General features: G+C 39.4%; 1 protein-coding gene across 2 annotated transcripts in view; it reads left to right on the top strand.

The window, feature by feature from the left end:
* Positions 1-19,987, top strand: part of RRH (retinal pigment epithelium-derived rhodopsin homolog) — a 39,031-nt gene extending 19,044 nt beyond the window's left edge. For both annotated transcript variants that reach the window (XM_049885539.1, XM_049885540.1), the window contains exons 2-7: positions 8,167-8,357; positions 10,026-10,125; positions 11,602-11,755; positions 12,689-12,857; positions 16,813-16,991; positions 19,512-19,987. In XM_049885539.1, the coding sequence (XP_049741496.1) occupies positions 8,169-8,357; positions 10,026-10,125; positions 11,602-11,755; positions 12,689-12,857; positions 16,813-16,991; positions 19,512-19,626 (906 nt within the window). In that variant the 5' untranslated portion in view covers positions 8,167-8,168 and the 3' untranslated portion in view covers positions 19,627-19,987. The remainder of the gene's footprint in view (positions 1-8,166; positions 8,358-10,025; positions 10,126-11,601; positions 11,756-12,688; positions 12,858-16,812; positions 16,992-19,511) is intronic.
* The last annotated feature ends 801 nt before the right edge of the window (positions 19,988-20,788 follow it).

Here is a 20,788-nt window from a genome sequence, read left to right as displayed (position 1 = left end):
CTACTGTGAATGGTATTGATTTGGTTATTTCCTCTTCAGTGTTCTTTTTGTTGATGTAGAGGAATCCAAGTGATTTTTGTATGTTTATTTTATAACCTGAGACTCTGCCAAACTCTTCTATTAGTTTCAGTAGTTTTCTGGAGGATTCCTTAGGGTTTTCTGTGTATATAATCATGTCATCTGCAAATAGTGATAGCTTTACTTCTTCCTTGTCAATCCGGATACCTTTTATTTCTTTGTCTAGCCTAATTGCCCTGGCTAGGACTTCCAGCACGATGTTGAATAAGAGCGGTGATAAAGGGCATCCTTGTCTGGTTCCCGTTCTCAAGGGAAATGCTTTCAGGTTCTCTCCATTTAGAGTGATATTGGCTGTTGGCTTTGCATAGATGCCCTTTATTATGTTGAGGAATTTTCCTTCAATTCCTATTTTGGTGAGAGTTTTTATCATAAATGGGTGTTGGACTTTGTCAAATGCCTTTTCTGCATCAATTGATAAGATCATGTGGTTTTTGTCTTTTGTTTTATTTATGTGATGGATTACATTAATGGTTTTTCTGATATTAAACCAGCCTTGCATACCTGGTATAAATCCCACTTGATCAGGGTGAATTATTTTTTTGATGTGTTGTTGGATTCTATTGGCTAGAATTTTGTTGAGGATTTTTGCATCAATGTTCACGAGGGATATAGGTCTATAATTTTCTTTTTTTGTAATGTCTTTACCTGGTTTTGGTATCAGGGAGATGATGGCTTCATAGAATGAGTTGGGTAGTATTCCATCATTTTCTATGCTTTGGAATACCTTCAGAAGTAGTGGTGTTAACTCTTCTCTGAAAGTTTGGTAGAACTCTGCAGTGAAGCCGTCCGGGCCAGGGCTTTTTTTTGTTGGGAGTTTTTTGATTACTGTTTCAATCTCTTTTTTTGTTATGGGTCTATTTAGTTGTTCTACTTCTGAATGTGTTAGTTTAGGTAGGTAGTGTTTTTCCAGGAATTCATCCATTTCTTTTAGGTTTTCAAATTTGTTAGAGTACAATTTTTCATAATAATCTGAAATGATTCTTTTAATTTCATTTGGTTCTGTTGTGATGTGGTCCTTCTCGTTTCTTATTCGGGTTATTTGTTTCCTTTCCTGTATTTCTTTAGTCAGTCTAGCCAATGGTTGATCAATTTTGTTAATTTTTTCAAAGAACCAGCTTTTGGCTTTGTTAATTCTTTCAATTGTTTTTCTGTTCTCTAATTCATTTAGTTCAGCTCTAATTTTTATTATTTGTTTTCTTCTGGTGCCTGATGGATTCTTTTGTTGCTCAGTTTTTATTTGTTCAAGTTGTAGGGATAGTTCTCTGATTTTGGCTCTTTCTTCTTTTTGTATGTGTGCATTTATTGATATAAACTGGCCTCTGAGCACTGCTTTTGCTGTGTCCCAGAGGTTTTGATAGGAAGTATTTTCCTTCTCGTTGCATTCTATGAATTTCCTTATTCCCTCCTTGATGTCTTCTATAACCCAGTCTTTTTTCAGGAGGGTATTATTCATTTTCCAAGTATTTGATTTCTTTTCCCTAGTTTTTCTGTTATTGATCTCTAGTTTTATTGCCTTGTGGTCTGAGAAGATGCTTTGTAATATTTCGATGTTTTGGACTCTGCAAAGGTTTGTTTTATGACCTAATATGTGGTCTATTCTAGAGAATGTTCCATATGCGCTAGAAAAAAAAGTATATTTTGCAGCAGTTGGGTGGAGAGTTCTGTATAAGTCAATGAGGTCAAGTTGGTTGATTGTTGTAATTAGATCTTCCGTGTCTCTGTTGAGCTTCTTACTGGATGTCCTATCCTTCTCCGAAAGTGGTGTGTTGAAGTCCTCTACTATAATTGTGGAGGTATCTATCTCACTTTTCAATTCTGTTAAAATTTGATTTATGTATCTTGCAGCCCTGTCATTGGGTGCATAAATATTTAATATGGTTATGTCTTCCTGATCAATTGTCCCTTTTATCATTATATAGTGTCCTTCTTTATCTTTTGTGGCGGATTTAAGTCTAAAGTCTATTTTGTCAGAAATTAATATTGCCACTCCTCTTCTTTTTTGCTTATTGTTTGCTTGATATACTTTTTTCCATCCTTTGAGTTTTAGTTTGTTTGTGTCTCTAAGTCTAAGGTGTGTCTCTTGTAGGCAGCATATAGATGGATCGTGTTTCTTTATCCAGTCTGTGACTCTCTGTCTCTTTATTGGTGCATTTAGTTCATTTACATTCAGGGTAATTATAGGTAAATAAGTTTTTAGTGCTGTCATTTTGATGCCTTTTTATGTGTGTTGTTGACAATTTCATTTTTCCGCATACTTTTTTGTGCTGAGGCGTTTTTCTTAGTAAATTGTGAGATCCTCATTTTCATAGTGTTTGACTTTATGTTAGTTGAGTCGTTACGTTTTTCTTGGCTTTTATCTTGAGTTATAGAGTTGTTACACCTTTTTGTGGTTACCTTATTATTTACCCCTATTTTTCTAAGTAAAAACCTAACTTGTATTGTTCTATATCGCCTTGTATCACTCTCCATATGGCAGTTCAATGCCTCCTGTATTTAGTCCCTCTTTTTGATTATTGTGATCTTTTACCTATTGACTTCCATAATTCCCTGTTACGTGTATTTTTTTTTATTGTTTAATCTTAATTTGTTTTTGTGATTTCCCTATTTGAGTTGATATCAGGACGTTCTGTTTTGTGACCTTGTGTTGTGCTGATATCTGATATTATTGGTTCTCTGACCAAACAATATCCTTTAGTATTTCTTGTAGCTTTGGTTTGGTTTTTGCAAATTCTCTAAACTTGTGTTTGTCTGTAAATATCTTAATTTCGCCTTCATATTTCAGAGAGAGTTTTGCTGGATATATGATCCTTGGCTGGCAGTTTTTCTCCTTCAGTGTTCTGTATATGTCGTCCCATTCCCTTCTTGCCTGCATGGTTTCTGCTGAGTAGTCTGAACTTATTCTTATTGATTCTCCCTTGAAGGAAACCTTTCTTTTCTCCCTGGCTGCTTTTAAAATTTTCTGTTTATCTTTGGTTTTGGTGAGTTTGATGATAATATGTCTTGGTGTTTTTCTTTTTGGATCAATCTTAAATGGGGTTCGATGAGCGTCTTGGATAGATATCCTTTCGTCTTTCATGATGTCAGGGAAGTTTTCTGTCAGGAGTTCTTCAACTATTTTCTCTGTGTTTTCTGTCCCCCCTCCCTGTTCTGGGACTCCAGTCATCCGCAGGTTATCCTTCTTGATAGAGTCCCACATAATTCCTAGGGTTTCTTCATTTTTTTTAATTCTTTTATCTGATTTTTTTTCAGCTATGTTGATGTTGATTCCCTGGTCCTCCAGATGTCCCAGTCTGCATTCTAATTACTCGAGTCTGCTCCTCTGACTTCCTATTGCGTTGTCTAATTCTGTAATTTTATTGTTAATCTTTTGGATTTCTACATGTTGTCTCTCTATGGATTCTTGCAACTTATTAATTTTTCCACTATGTTCTTGAATAATCTTTTTGAGTTCTTCAACAGTTTTATCGGTGTGTTCCTTGGCTTTTTCTGCAGTTATCCTAATTTCATTTGTGATATCTTTAAGCATTCTGTAAATTAGTTTTTTATATTCTGTATCTGATAATTCCAGGAGTGTATCTTCATTTGGGAAAGATTTTGATTCTTTTGTTTGTGGGGTTGGAGAAGCTGTCATGGTCTGCTTCTTTAAGTGGTTTGATATGGATTGTTGTCTCCGAGCCATCACTGGGAAACTAGTTTTTCCAGAAAATTCGCTAAAAAAAAATGCAGTCAGACCCCTATCAGAGTTCTCCCTCTGGCTCAGGCTATTCGGATGTTAATGAAGCCGCCTGGGGAGGGTGAGGGAGGGAACAGAGAGATAGGAGAGTAGCACCTCAGAATATAGCCAGAGTTGCTTGTCTTGCTTGGAATGACTATTATATCTGAGATTCCCGCGGGCGCGTAGCCTATGTGTGCTGGCTGTGTGGAGATTGCCCCCGGGGGGTCTGGCCCGCTGGAGTCACGGTCAGATCCTCCGCTTCCAGCCCCACGCCCAAAGTCAAGGCTCCCCGACTGGGACGGTGCACTCTCGACTCCAAAATCATTCGCTGCCTCCCAGGGACTTCTCGTCCCTCCAGCCGCGTGGCCGTGCCGCCCCCGCGAACCAGGTGGGCCCCCTCCCGGGGTTAGCTCAGATGGGTGGAGCAGCTCCCCGTGCTTGTGCCGTGACCGAGTGTTCCGGCTGGGACGCTGTTCTCCCAGTCCAATACCAGTCGCCGCCTCCCGGGGACTTCTCCTACCGGCTGCGTCCCACGCCGCCTGCACGACCCGGCTGGGCCCCTTCCCGGGGTTAGTTCAGGGGGGTGGAGCAGCTCTCCGTGTTTATGCCGTACCTGCATCCAGTCCAAATCCCGGCGAGACGGTTCCCCGGCTGGGACGCTGCTCTTCCTGCTCCAAGACCAGTCACTGCCTCCCGGGGACTTCTCCTACCGGCTGCGTCCCACGCCGCCCGCGGAACCGGCTGGTCTCCCTCCCGGGGTTAGTTCAGGGAGGTGGAGCAGCTCTCTGTGCTTGTGCCGTACCTGACTGGTACGCTGGCTCCAGGCTCTGGAAAGAATCGCTGCTTCCCCGTATTAGTTCGTTCTCCGTCTCTAAATCTGTGTTTGTTGTTCAGGGTTCGTAGATTGTTATGTATGTGATCGATTCACTTGTTTTTCCGTGTCTTTGTTGTAAGAGGGATCCGAGGTAGCGTCTGCCTAGTCCGCCATCTTGGCTCCACCTTTCCCTCACTCCTCTTATAATTGTCTCTTTATCTTTGGTTTTGACAATCTTGATTATAATATGTCTTGGTGACTTTCTTTTAAGATCTACCTTATGTGGAGTTCAATGAGCATCTTGGACAGATATCTTCTCATCTTTCACAATATCAGGGAAGCCTTCTGCCAACAAATCCACAACAATTTTTCTCTTATCCCTCCCTGTTCCGGTACTCCAATCACTCGTAGGTTATTTCTCTTGATAGAGTCCCACATGATTCTTAAGGTTTCTTCATTTTTTTAAATTCTTTTATCTGATTTTTCTTCAGATATATTAGAGCCAAGCCATTTATCTTCGAGTTCAGGAACTCTAGCTTCTACTTGCTCAATTCTGCTCCTCTGACTTTCTATTGCATTATCTAATTCTCTAATTTTATTGTTAATCTTCTGAATTTCTGATTGCTGTCTGTCTGTGGATTTTTCCAGCTTATTGAACTTTTCATTATGTTCCTGAATAATCTTTCTAATTTCTTCAGTTGCTTTATCTTTGTGTTCCTTGGCTTGTTCTGCGTATTGCCTCATTTCCTTCCTGATGTCTTGAAGGGTTCTGTATATTAAACTTTTGTGTTCTGCATCTGATAATTCCAGGAATGTACTTTCATCTAAAAGATCTGTGGATTCTTTGTTTTGAGAGCCTGTTGAGGTGATCATTGCCTGTTTCTTTATGTGACTTGATATTGACTGTTGTCTCCAAGCCATCCATAAGTTATTGTATTAGTTTATGCTTGCTTACTGTGTCGTAGCTGCTTGCTTTGTTTTGTTTTGGTATACCCCTATGGGTTGCTTGAGTGAGCTACCTTGATTATTTTTGCCTTTGGAGCTCTGGTGTCCTGTCCCCAGCAGGCTAGAGCTGTTATCAGGTATATCAGTCTAGGAGTCTTTTCAGTTTTCTTGTATGAATTCAGCTCAGGTTTCCAGGTAGCTGATCATCGAGTGTGTGGTACAGGCTCTGTCCTACAGTCTTAGAGGGGCAGGGGTGATTGGCGTATATACTCGTACCTGATTGCAGCAGGGGGTCACGCTCTGAACAAGGCAGGGGGCTGAGAACCAACCCCCAAGTGTCTCTGAGGAAAACACGTCTCAGTTCCCTAAAGCATGCTGGTGGGTGGGCTCTGCAGAGTGACCATGGGCACCCAAAGTTTTTGGTTGTAAGGACTGAGAGGTACCCGTTATCCCTGGACCCCTGTCGCAGGTGGCTGCGTGACCCAAGTTGAGCCACCAGTCCTTAGGTCCCTGTTGTGGGTAGGTGAGACCTTGTTTAATAGCCAAAGCAATGTCAAACATCAAACACCCACCTGTCCACTGCACCACTGAAATGGTTGGAGTTTGCCAACAAGGGCCTATTCTCCCGAAATAGGCCCACACAGGTCCATGCAGAAGGGAAAGGTGCTCAGGGTCCACAGACGGTTTATGCCTGGACAGGAGCCACTTCTGTCCTGAGCTCCCCCAGTTAATGGAGCTAGCAAAATATCTTTCCCCCAGTTGCAAAGTTTTTCCTTCCCCAAGGCTGGGAGGATGGCTCCAGGTGCTCACCAGAGTCTATCTCAGGCCTAGGGATTCAGCCGCTGAAGCCAGCTTGGGGGTGGCGGGGGTGGGGGCGTGGTAAAATATACGCAAGTACTTAGCTGTTGCCAAGAGCTCCACGTTCTCCTCAGGTTCTGGAGTTGTGAGTAGGCTGTGTAGCTGGCTGCTTCTCCCTGAGGAAACTGCGGCCAAAAGCTAGGACCAGCCCATCTCTGCCACTGCCGCCTCTTTTGCTGCCTTTCTGGGAATGGTGCGTGAGGGCTCCCGGCTACTCAGGTCTGGCAACTCCTCTCTGCTTCTGAAAGGTCTCTTCCTTCCCTGTCCCTCAGTTCATTGTCTAAGCTTGCCTTTGATGATCAGGGCTCCCAGCTTGTCACAAATATACTCGTTTCACTTGTTTTTTCTGGGTCTTTGTTGTAAAGAGGGCTCGACGGAAGTGTCTGTCTATTCCGCCATCTTGGCTCCGCCCGAGTATTAGAAGTTTTGAGAAGAAGAGCCATGATGAATTCTATGTTGTAGCAAGATTATTCTTCCAGCAGCGTGGAGGAGGAAAGAACAGGAATCTGGAAGATAACAGTGTTAAAGGGAAGTTTTAACTGAGGTACAAAGATATAGTAGAAGTTCTTTGCTGATACTTTTGTGTTTGTGCTTGGAAACCTTCCCTCTGTCTTCCACAATAACTGGGGATTGCTCACCAGTAATTCCCTTGCTGATGAGCACATCTTTATTGTTTGTTGCTTATAGCTCCATTAGCCCCTAGAAGTACACCTCCCTGATGAAATTGCTTCACCTTCATCCTTAGGACCCATAGTGACCCATACCTGGATTCTGGGAAACTTATGCATGCTTTGCACCAAGAAAGTGGTGTTGATCAGGCTATCATGCACATCTAGTTCACTCAACAATATTTCTCATTATAAATTATATTGACAGCCAACTCTGGGACAGAGTCAGATTCCAAACTAGGAATTTGACTAGGTGAGGTTTCATGATGGGCCAGAAAGAAGGCTCATCTTGTGTTCTGAATATCCAAACTTTGTTGGGTACATTCTTCTATAGGGGTGTGTGTGTGTGTGTGTGTGTGTGTGTGTGTTGGATAAAGAATTCGTATTTGGACATGTTGAGTTTCAAATAACATTGGAACAGTCATATGATCTTACACACGGTAGATGCTTAATGAATGTTTGATTGCAATGAGTTGAATGAAAAGAGAAGATGCAAGACTAGAGCATGGGTTAGGGCTGAAAATGGTGACATAAGAGCTGTTAGGACAGAGTAATAGTGTTGGGTTGCTAACCAAAAGGTCGGCAGTTAGAATCCGCCAGCTGCTTTTGGAAACCCTATGGGGCAGTTCTACTTTGTTCTGTAGGATCGCTATGAGTCAGAATTGACTCGACGGCAACAGGTTTTTTTTTTTTTTAATATTTAGAAAAAAAAGAAACTTAGACTTCAGGAAGCAGGAGAAAATTAAGCTGCCAAAAGAGAGGGTGTGGCCATTCAAGTATACTAAAAAGCACTAGGGATGATATCATGAAAGCCACGGGAGGAACTTCAGTAACAGTGATCAAAGTGATGTTAAAACCAACCCTCAATTGCTTATGCAATTGGTAGATTCTTTGTGTTTTAATTTCTTTATTTCTGTTTTATAGAGTGGCTGTGAAGATGTTATAAATAGTTTTAGGAAGAGCTGGACCTCTTCAAATAAATGAACTGAAAAAGGATTTGCTGTATTTTTGAAGGGGCTTAATATTTTGATTCTACTTTTAAACATCACAATTAAACAAAATGTGTAATTTTTTTGGTATGTTCTCAGGTATGATAAGCATTCTCAGCAACATAATAGTTCTGGGCATCTTCATTAAGTACAAGGAACTTCGGACACCCACAAATGCGATTATCATAAACCTGGCTGTTACTGATATAGGGGTCAGCAGCATTGGCTACCCCATGTCTGCTGCGTCAGATCTGCATGGAAGGTGGAAGTTTGGGTACACAGGATGTCAGGTATTGGAGACATTTGGAATTAAAGTAAAATAAATTGGATCAAGGAGACGTAAATTTAAATGTCTTAAAGAAATCCTGAGGGCTTAAATCAAATAAGAGACATTGTAGGATAATAGATGTGGTGCTTTTATTGAAAAGAGCTTTGAGAGTGACTGGGAAATATATTGTTTAATAAGAGAAATGAAATCACTACGCATCATTATATTTTCAAAATTCCCTCAGCTCAAAGAAAAAAAAAAAAAAAAGCCGAAGCAACCAGCATTTACCTAGAGAAAAAAAGTGGTTTTACATATTCAAGTGACAGCCCTACTTTTCATTTGAGATAAGAAAATATTTAATGACATAATCAAGATTTCTAAGGAAGGTAGTTAAGCTACCATATTGGTGATTTTTTCTGATGGAAAGTCCTCCATGAGAATTGTTATTAAATATATTTGCTGTTATTTTTACTGACAAGGAAATGAGTTAATTTACACTAGGATAGTAGGCAAATAAGGCTTTTGGCCTAATTTTTTTTTTCCAATAGTTTACTATTTCAAGCCATAAAATTACAGAGAATAAAATGAGAATAGTAGCAAGTAGTGAACACCCATGCATGCTTCAGTCAGCTTTGTCAAATCTTGAAGTTCTGCAATATGTGCTTTAGGTCATAGAAGAATGTAAGGAGAAGGAAGAGAAATTTTAAAGATATAAAACTTTATAGATACTGATGATGCCCCATCCTATTCCCTTCCTTCCCATGAATACTTTTCTATTTTACTTCATATTTATGTCCATAAACCAGATGTGATTAATACTATCTGAATGTTTTAAGTTTTCTGTAAATAACATCATGTTCTCTGTGTTATGCAATTTCCTTTTTATTGTCCAATTTTCTGTCTTTCAAGTTTATACATGTTGATGGATGTAGGTATTAACTAATTTTAACTACTACATGGTATGCCACTATATGAACGTACCACAGCTAATTGGTTATTGAGCATTTGTTTCCAGTTTTTTTTCTACTACAGACAAGGCTTCAATAAATGTTCTTATAAGTATCTCCTCCTTCAATATGTGAGCGTTTCTCCAGACACGTTGCTTAGGAGATGGATTGTTGGCTTGTAGAAGATGCTCATCTTCAGCTTTATTGTTTGTGGCAAATTGCTTTCCAAAACAATTGTACCAATTCTGAGAACTTCTACTGTATCTTGTAGTTATAATTTATGTTCTGTTGAATATTTAGTGTGGTTGTGAATATTTTCTTACATCAGAAACATTCAGGTTTCTCTTGTGTAAATAGCCCATTCATCCTTTGCTTGTTTTTCTGTTGAGTTTTTCTTTTTCTTGCTGATTGTATATATTCTCAGTACTAATCTTTTGTTCGTTACATGCATTGTACCTAATTTATGCTTTATTTTTGCACTCTGTTTATGTCTTTTGTCATGTAGAAGTTTCACCTTTACTCTTAAAATATTTTTTAAAAGAGTTTAATTAATGAAATCTCAAACACTTTCCATAAATACCTTTATTAAACCACTTACAATTTGACAATAGAAGATTGATTTTAAATTTAGTAAAATAAAAAAATTTAATATATTTAAATATATTCTACCAATGGAAAAAAAATTTAAATGTTTCTTGGAAAGGCGTTTAGAATGGTAGATTCTATCCAATTTTGGTTTTCAGATTTATGCTGGATTAAATATCTTTTTTGGGATGGCAAGTATTGGATTACTCACTGTCGTGGCTGTGGATCGCTACCTGACCATCTGCCATCCTCACATAGGTACAGCACTTTTCTGAGCTTTCTAAATGGATTCATTTCTTCCTTAAGTAGCATTTGACACACATTCTCTTCAAAATGTGAACATAATGTCAGATATGTCATAGCCAATTTTTTTTTCACAGTCCATAGGTTCTCTTTTTACTCTTGGTGAAGTCATTTGATGAACGTGCATGTTTAATTTTTAAACAAAAGTCTAATATGTAAAATCTATAGGAAAATACAACACCTCTACAATAAAAAGACAAATAGTCCAATTAAAAAATGGGCAAAGGATATCAACAGACAGTTCACCAAAGAAGACATTGAGGTGGCTAACAGACACGTGAGGAAATGCTTGCCATCACTAGCCATTAGAGAAATGCAAATCAAAACTGCAATGAGATAACATCTCACCCCGACATTACTGGCATGAATCAAAACAAAACAAATGTTGGAGAGGTTGCAGGGAGATTGGAACTCTTATGCACTGCTGGTGGGAATGCAAAATGGTACAACCATTTTGGAAAACAATATGGCGCTTCCTTAAAAAGTTAGAAATAGAAATACCATATGATCCAGCAATCCCATTCCTGGTAATATATCCTAGAGAAATAAAAGTGGTCACACAAATAGACATATACACACCCATGTTCATTGCAGCATTATTCACAATAGCAAAAAGGTGGAACCCTAAGTGCCCATCAACAGATGAATGGATAAACAAACTATAGTACATACACATAATGGAATACTACACAACGATAAAGAACAATGATGATTCTGGAGCACATCTCATAACATGAATGAATCTGGCAGGCATTATGCTGAGTGAAATAAGTCAATCACAAAAGAACAAATACTATATGAAACAGTTTCCACACAGGATGAAACAATCTTTGATGGTTACTAGGAAGGAAGGGAAAAACACTGACTCGATATTAGATAAGTGGTAACGTTGGTAAGGGGTAAGACAGTACACAATACTGGGGAAGTCAGCACAATTTGACCAGAGGGAAAGAAAGAAAATAAACAGGCATAATGGTTTTCAATCACAGTCAGTCTTATCTCTCTGACTTCTCCTGTACAAAAGTATCAATGACTTCCTATTATACTTAGAATAAAATCCAAACTTCTTAACCTAGCCTCCAAGGCCCTCGTGGTCAGACCCTTGGTCTACCTTTCCAGCTTCGGCTGGGGCCATCTCACATTGGGGGACTGGCAGAGCTCTCCCACTTCAGGACCTTTGTACATGCTGTTCCCTGTGCCTGGAAAGCTTTCCTTCCTGTTTATCCTCTGGCTGATCCTTTTTATCACTCAGGCTTCAGCTTACATGTGACTTTTTTTCAGAATGTGAATTCACGTAGATAGGCTTTGAGTGAACCAGAAGTGTTCTGTAAAGAATCTTCTTTTTAACTTCGAATCATCAGTTAAAACAAAGTGAAGATATGGATCCTGTCATTGGTAAATGATGATAGTATTTCATATGCTTGTCAACAGGAAGAAGAATGACCTCTAACACTTACGTCAGCATGATCCTGGGGGCCTGGATCAATGGCTTGCTTTGGGCTTTGTTGCCTATCACAGGGTGGGCGAGTTATGCCCCAGATCCTACCGGTGCCACTTGTACCATAAACTGGAGGAAAAATGATGCGTAAGAGACGTGTTTACACTTTAAAATCAAATGCTACTAATGTAACATTTTTCCACCATTTCAAATTTAAGCTCAGATGGCATGTTTCTCATAGAGAATGTGGCAAAGGTCTTCCCGGGTGGTGATGATGTGATTCAAGCAAGAGACAAAACTGAGAAAATGAATTATGCTTGTTTGCAAGTGAAGGTCACCCAGCTCCCTTTCTCCCCCTTACTCTGTCCCTTCCTCCCTCTCCTCAGACCCTCCTAAGGCAGCAATGAAAGGTACAAATCACCCTTAACAATATTTGTACATCTCAGAGGTGGCACCGAGGGAGGGAAAACGGACTGTTAGTGGAAGGAGACAGCACTCAGCTCTGGTGGTAGTTCAGGCTGATACGTCTTTTCAAGAAGATCTGATGATAAAGCATTTTCTGGGAATTAAATGCAGCAAAAGCACAGTCCCTGCAAGGATTTGCGTGGTAGTTGGTAATAATCTTCTGTATTTCCCTGGGGAAAGAGGATAAGTTAGTTCGTTAAAATGAGATTACTCAGAAAAACAAATAGAAATTTCTAAATCCAAATTCTAGAACTTTTTTCATAAAGGGTCAAAAAGTAAATATTTTAGGCTTCACAGGTTAGACAGTCTTTGACACCACTATTCAACTCTGCCATTGTACTATGAAAGCAGCTGTAGATAATATATAAATGAATGTATGGCTGTGTTCCAATAGAACTTTATTTATAAAGAAAAAGTGACAGTCTGGATTTGCCCTGAGGCCATAGTTTACTAACTCCTGGTCTAAATGAACTAAAAGTCAACAATATATCCTAAGGTATTTAATAATATGACAGGGGAACAATGCCAGTATTATTTCTAATTATTGCCCCCCCTTTCCCACCCCCCTATTAAGGGCATTCAATGAGTAGTCATAATTGCTTTTTCTTATTTCAGATCTTTTGTTTCTTACACGATGACAGTTATTGTGATAAATTTTGTTGTGCCCCTTGCAGTGATGTTTTACTGCTACTACCATGTCACTCGATCCATTAAACGTCATACTGCTAGTAACTGTGCTGAGTACCTCAACAGAGACTGGTCAGATCAGTTAGATGTAACAAAGGTAAGAAATCTGAGTCCTTAAAAAAATTTTGTAATCAAGCTTTTACACATACATAGTAAAAGAGTCCCTTGGCTCTCAGCAGCCACCTCTCCCCCATCTCTGATCCTCCCTTGCCAGCTCTTTCTTCTGGTGTTTGTCTCCATATTTCTAAGTGATATGCTTATTTGCTCTTTTGGATTTTTTTGTTTGGTTTCCTACCATGGAAGATGAAGATTTGTTTCTCTTATATCACTAAACTTCTCTTCTCCTCCCCCCATCTTTCTTTCTCCTCATCCTGTCAATATAATGATAACAATATTTGACTATATTTAGAATCAATGTTTGCATTATTGTTGACTATCTGAATTTTATTTTGTGCAGGTATCTGTAGGGTACAGTGATTCACACTTTTTTATACAATTTTTTTTTCCTTTGGTGTTAATGATTCATTCATTTTTTTCACCCCTCCTCCCTTTTTTTCTGTACTGTTGTTTGCTTACCGTTCTGTGTGCCTGTCATAATTCATCCCTAAACTCTTCACCAGAAGTGTCAGTCTCCTCTCAGTATGTTCAAACACATCAGGCAATAGATTCAATTTACTATTGTCTTGGAACTACCCCTCCTGGCACTCTCCAGCCCCTTACTCTACTCTGGACTGGCTGTTCTCTAGTGCTACTGCCCAGTTAGCGGTCATCCTCAGATCTCCCTTCATCAAAAAACAAAACAACCAACCAGACAAACAAAAAAACCCAAACCCATTGCAGTTGAGTTGATTCCAACGGATGGCAATCCCACGTGTTACAGAGTAGAACTGTTCCATAGGTTTTCTTGGTTGTAATCTTTACAGAAGCAGATCACCAGGTCTTTGTTCCATGATGATGGTGGGACGGTTTGAACAGCTAACCTTTTGGTTAGTAGCCGAGTGCAAACCATCACCTCTGGAAGTGCCCTTGGTTCTCTTCTGGGTCAAATCCTCTGTTTTCTGGATCGCATGTTTTCCTTTTTTCTCAATGTACTCCGTCTGATTTGGTGGAGCGCATTCTCTGGTAGATTCCTTAGAATAATACAACCAACCAAACGTCAAACCTGGTGCAGTCCAGTCAATCCTAACTCATACCAACCTTATAGGACAGAGTAAAACTTCCTCATAGAGTTTCCAGTAACAGCTGATAGATTTGAATTGCTGACCTTTTGGTTAGCAGCCAAGCTCTTAACAACTGAGCCACCAGGGCTCTAGGAAGAATACAAGGGAGGTAAAATTTTTAAGACTCTGCATGCCCGAAAATATCTTTACTATCGTATTTGACTGGTAGTTTGCTATGTATAGAATTCTAGGTAGAAATGATTTTCTCAAAGAATTTCGAAGGCTTTGCTCTATAGTTTCTTAGCTTCTAGTATTGCTATTGTGAAGGCTGATGGCATTCTGACGACATCCCTTGTAGGGATCTGTGTGTTCTCTCTGGAAGCTTGTAGGATCTTCTGTCTGTGCCCTCTTTTCTGAAAGTTCACAGTGATGTGCCTGGTGTGTGTCTTTATTCATCTACCTGCTGGGTACCTGGTGAGTGCTTTCAATGAGGAGGCTCTTGTTGTCCACTTCCGGGAGGACTCTTGTATTATTTCTCTCATGATTCCTTCCTCTCTGTTTTCTCTCTTCTCTTTCCCTGGAACACCTTTTATTTGGATACTTGATCTCCTGGATTTATCTTCTAATTCTCTTAAATTTTGTCTTCTATTTTCTCTCTCTTTTTTTTTTAATCCTGCTTTCTGGGAGATTTCTTCAGCCGTATGCAGAGCTGGGACTAGGACGAAGAGAGTGAGACCCTTGCCTTGGGTACAAAATTTAAGGGGCACCAAAAAGCTGAGTAATCAAGAAATGCAATTTTTTTTAATTAATTTTTATTATGCTTTAAGTGAAAGTTTACAAATCAAGTCAGTCTCTCATACAAAAATTTATACACACCTTGCTATACACTCCTAATTGCTCTCCCCCTAATGAGACAGCACACTCCCTCCCTTCTGGCCCCCTCTCTCCTCTCATCTCCCCTCCAGACAGGAGATGCCAACACAGTCTCATGTGCCTACTTGATTCAAGAAGCCCATTGTTTACCAGTAACATTTTCCATCCCATATTCCAGTCCAATCCCTGTCGGAAGAGTTGGCCCTGGGAATGGTTCCTGTCTTGGGCCAATAGAAGGTCTGGGAACCATGACCTCTGGGGTCCTTCTAGTCCCATTCTGACCATGAAGTCTGGTCTTTTTACAAGAATTTGGGGTCTGCATCCCACTGCTCTCCTGCTCCCTCAGGGGTTCTCTGTTGTGTTGCCTGTCAGGGCAGTCATTGGTTGTGGCCAAGAAATGCAATATTTTAATGCAGTATTTAAAAAAAAAAAATCAATGATGAACAAAATATAAAATTTTAAATAAAGACAGGATTGGACCTTGCACTTGTAGGACACATCTCACCAGCCTCATGCTCATCTTGGCCCTGACTATGTCTTTCAACCTTTCTGTTGTATTTTAAACATTTCCAATATTACTTTTATAGGTATGATAAAAACTATTTTTTATAGGTAAAGGAATTATTTTTATACCGCAAACTCCTTTTTTGTAGCCTTCTCTTTTTGTTTTATGGATGTACTAAAAAAAAAACAACCAGTTGCTGCTGAGTTGTTTCTAACTCATAGCAATCCCGTTTGTTACAGAGTAGAACTGTGTGCTCCATGGGATTTTCTTGGCCGTAATCTTTACAGAAGCAGATTACCAGGGCTTTTCTTCCATGGTACTGCTGGGTGGGTTTGAACTGCCAACTTTTAGATTAGTTGGTGAGCTCAAACTGTTTGTGCCACCTAGGGACCTGTATGGATATATATCTTCTCTTTATTTTCAGTAGGGGGAGGAGTATGCAGTAACCCTCTTTTGAGTAAAGTATGCCAGCACCCTGCTGAGCCCAGTGTCCCCCAGTCCTGAGTCTCCCTGCTTTAACCTCCCCTAGACCACATCTCTGGGTCTCTTCCAGTGAGAGGAAGGGGCAATTGCTTGGCGGAGTGGAGAGGGAATTCAGAAACCTAGCTTCTTCTTTTTGCAGGTTGTCAACCTGTTCTACTGTTATCAGTTCCATGTATGTGCCTATGTTCAGTTATCTCTTACCTCCAATTTCTGAAACTTTCTGGAATTCAGTGGAATAAATTAGCTGTGTCTGGTTTTCCCTCACTGCTGGCTGGCTTTCCTTTTTTTTTCCCTTAAAACATTCTCATGTCTGAGAAGTAATTTGTCACTTGTCCAATTGTTATTCAGTTTCCATTAAAAAAAAAATCTATTATATAATCACCTATTCTCTGTCTTATGGGTTTTCATCTTTTAAAAATCTCTTTTTCATCATTTTAGTGTGTGATCAGAAGGGAGCAATGTAAAGGTTATAATTTTCCATTTAAAAAAGTTCCAAGGGAGCTCCTTTACAAAAACGTCTGCCCTGTACATATTATATATCCAGCACAAATGGCCTGTGTTAGAATTCACTGAGATCAACTTAGGGTTTTATTTTTTTTCCAGATTGAGTTTAAAAAGTTGGAAAGTTATTTTTAGACTTGCAGATAATGACAGTGAGGAAAAGCAATGCCAGCAGCCCATAGCACAACTATGAGAAATGGGTTAGGAATGGATTTTCATCTGCCTCTCATTAAAGCCAGCTTTCGTACCCTCTCCTGGCACTTTTAATCCCGTGACAGACCAAAATAAAGAAGATATTCTTTACAGTATGTAATGTTCTTAAAAACAATGTAGTATACTGATTGATATATCCATTATATAAGCTCTTGTTATCATAGCTGACTTCATGCACCTAAGCAAAATATACTGAGGGAAAAATTTAGTTATTTCTTTTATGTCATTAACAACATAAACATGTTCAAATTCCAATCTAGGTAGTTTTCCATCCTATTTTAAATATTGGGTTTGGCAAATGTTTATTTCTTTTACAGATGTCTGTGATAATGATACTAATGTTTCTGGTGGCTTGGTCCCCTTATTCCATTGTGTGCTTATGGGCTTCTTTTGGTGACTCAAAGAAGATTCCACCTTCTATGGCCATCATAGCTCCACTGTTTGCAAAGTCTTCTACGTTCTACAACCCCTGTATTTATGTGGTTGCTAATAAAAAGTAAGTAATGTCTAAAAGGCTTCTGAGTAAAAAAATTGATACACGAATGTTAAAAGGCAATGGATAATGTTCTAAGACTTCTACAGAGGTAAGTGACAGAAATTCACTTCAAACTAGTGTAAACAAAAAGGATATTTGCCTCATGCAACTGAAAAATACAGCAGCCTTTAGGACCTGAAATGCCTACATCTCTAGTTCTGTGACAGGCTTTCCCACATGGTGGCAGAGACGATCATGGATAATCCAAGACCCAAGTTCTTAAGCAACTCCAAAAGCAAGCTTCAGCTCAGATGGCTGTTTAGCAGAAAAGCCCCCAGGAGGTCCCTCGTCAGTTCAGCTTGGTTCGCGTGGCTAACCAGTTCCCGTTGACTAGATTCCAACTCATGGTGACCACATGTGTGCCAGAGTAGAACTAGGGTTTCAGTGACTGATTTTTTGGAAGTAGAATGCCAATCCTTTCTTCCAAGGTGTCTCCAGATGGACTGGAACCTCCAACGTTTTGGTTAGCAGTCAAGGACATTAACTGTTCGTATCGCCCTTACTTCACTCAAAATATATGAAATGGGTTTCCCAAAAGATGTTGTTGTTAGTTGCTGACTCCTGACGACTCCATGTGTTACAGAGTAGAACTGCTCTATAGGGTTTTTTGGGCTGCAATCTGTTTTTTTTTTTTTTTTTTAAGTAGTACTTTAGATGAAGGTTCACAGAACAAACTAGTTTTTCATTGAACAGTTAGTACACGTATTGTTTTATGACATTGGTTAACAGCCCCACGACATGTCAACACTCTCCCTCTCAACCCTGGGTTCCCTATTACCAGCTTTCCTGTCCCCTCCTGACTTCTAGTCCTTGTCCCAGGGCTGGTATGCCCCTCTAGTCTCATTTTGTTTTATGGGCCTGTCCAGTCTTTGGCTGAAGGGCGAACCTCAGGAGTGACTTCATTACTGAGTTGAAAGGGTGTCCAGGGGCCACACTCTCAGGGCTTCTCCTGTCTTTGTCAGGCCAGCAAGTCTGGTCTTTCTTTTCGAGTTAGAATTTTGTTCTACATTTTTCTCCAGCTCTGTTAGGGACCTTCTATTGTGATCCCTGTCAGAGCAGTCATTGGTGGTAGCTGGTTACCATCTAGTTGTGCTGGACTCAGTCTGGTGGAGGCCATGGTAGATGTGGTCCATTAGTCCTTTGGACTAATCTTTCCCTAGTGTCTTTGGTTTTCTTCATTCTCCCTTGCTCCCAAAGGGGTGAGACCAGTGGAGTATCCTAGATAGCTGCTCACAGGCTTTTAAGACCCAAGATGCTACTCACCGAAGTAGAATGTAGAACATTTTCTTTATAAACTATGCTATGCCAATTGAGCTAGATGTTCCTTGAGACCATGGTCCCCACATTGGCTGTAATCTTAATGGAAGCAGAACACCTTCTGCAGTACCACTGGGTAGGTTCGAACCACCAACCTTTAGTTTAGCAGTGGAGTACAAACTGTGCCACCTAGGAACTTTTCCAAAAGATAGAGCAGTTCTATTACTGGAAAATGGACAAGGCAGTGTTTGGCTCCCTATGCGGTTAGCACAGTTATATATTTACCAGAACGAAAACATATCACTCAAATACAAGAGAAAAATCCAGTGCTAACATAAAGGGTTCCAGGAATTGGTAGTTATTCAGGATAACAGAATCCCCCTCTCCCTCAGATTTCCTTTCCTGCTTCCTCAGTGGAGTTGAGATTATTTCATTTCCTTTCATTGCTGGAAAAATGGAATGAACCTATCCACTGTGCTTAAATATTTGGCCAGAGAATCTCAATAGAGGTCAGGTAATTTGAACCTGGAATGCCAGTGTTGCTTTTTTTTTTTTTTTAACTTTTGTATTTATGCACATGTTTGGGAATCAGCTTTAGCTACAGACATGGGAAGTGAAGAAACAAAAGTTTTAAGACCAAACAAACTAAGGATGAAGAATAAAGAACATATTTTAAGTTCAGAGCCTGTTAGTAATTCCTTTGTGTAGGTCATTTATTCTCAAACACCCTTAATTTCAACTAGCTTTTGCTCAGAACAACCCATACCCATTGCTGTTGAGTCGATTCCAATAGAGGTATGAAATACACACCCTTAGTTTAAAAACAAAACAAAACGTGATTGCAATTGACATTAGAAATGTCATTTTAAATGCATGTAATTATTGGACTATTATTAAAGGTCATCAATGCTTAGAAGCAATGGTGCAAAATTGGTCTTTAGCTGCACCATTTACCTTAGACTTTTGTGAAGTTTGTGACGGAGTCCCTGGGTGACACAAACAGTTAAAGCATTCAACTACTAACCAAACGTTCGGCGGTTCGAATGCACGCAGAGGTGCCCTGGAAGAAAGGCCTCACAATCTAATGAAGACATTACAATCGGAGGTGGATGTTTATTTTGTAAAGGTCATTTGGTAGTAGTGGCACCTTATTCATATTTGCAAATGTGTTAAGAGTTCCAAGTCGTTGTAAGATGATGCCAGATTTCCCTTTCTTTATCGTAGGTTCCGGAGGGCAATGTTTGCCATGTTCAAATGTCAGACTCACCAAGCAGAGCCTGTGACGTGTATTTTACCAATGAATGTATCTCAAAACCCACTGGCTGCTGGAAGAATCTAAAACAAGAGAGAAAAAAAGCACACACTATCAAAACATTTTACTTACTTTTTTTTTTTTTTTTTGGCAGTGTTTTAATTTTTTATTTGATCCTGTTTAGATTAAATGCAGACATAGATGAATGTCCTATTAGACTGTAAGTTCCTCACGGGCAGCAGATGGTTCTGTCTGTGCAGTGCCTGCTGTGGTGCGTGTTGCTTTATTTCATTGTATGTGAACTTGTTGCTCATCTCCTTTTACGGACCTGGGCACGCGAGATTAAGGCCCCTACCCTCTTCTCCCCTATCGGCACAAATGGCATCATACTGGTGGCCTGCTAACTTGTTTGGGTCCTCCCTTAGCGTAGAAGCAGCTGCTATTTTAATGTTAGACTAAATTAACAATAATAATTATATAATATTATACAATAATACATAATTATTGTGATGATTTGTTGGATATTCCCAGCTAGAATAAAAAACTTTTCTTTTTTGCATTTCAAAATATTAAACTTTTTAATGCAATTATTAACTTATACTACTTAACAAAAATAATTAAATGAACATTAAACACTATTGCTTCTAAATCGCTTATGTCCATCAATGCGCTTAGGCATTTTATATAGCAATATAATCTCTGTGCATAGTGTTATGTATTCTGCATTTTTCAATTGCCATTTTTCTGCATGTATGTCTCCGCATATTGGATGCTAGAATTAAGCTCAACGAGAATGGGAATTTTGGTCTGTTTTTTTCTTTCTTTGATTTATCTTCAGCACCTAGACCCATTTTGCCTGGCACATAGTAGGCTCTTAATAAATGTTTACTGAATGTTGAATGGATTTGTAGACTCCATATATTTGTCATTCTAAATGACCATTAAGCCTAGCATGTTAATATACCATTGTTTAATAGTGTACTATCAGTGGGCATTTAAATTGCTTTCCATTTTTAGTTTCATGAATGCTCCACTGGGAACATTTTAGTACAAATAACTTTTTTTTGTGTGTGTGGGGGTGGTGGGGTGGCATTTTTATTTGTGTGTCTCCTCAGACTGGAATTATTGGCTAAAAATAGTATCATTGTTGCTGGCTTGCTCTCTGGAAAGATTGAATTAATTTGCACTGCCATTGACAGTGTATAAGCAGACTTTCCCCTTCATATTGTTGCTAACAGTGTGCCATATT

Source organism: Elephas maximus, chromosome 5 (assembly GCF_024166365.1).
Source record: "Elephas maximus indicus isolate mEleMax1 chromosome 5, mEleMax1 primary haplotype, whole genome shotgun sequence".
NCBI lineage: Eukaryota > Metazoa > Chordata > Mammalia > Proboscidea > Elephantidae > Elephas > Elephas maximus.
This window is presented reverse-complemented; position numbering and strand designations above follow the sequence as displayed.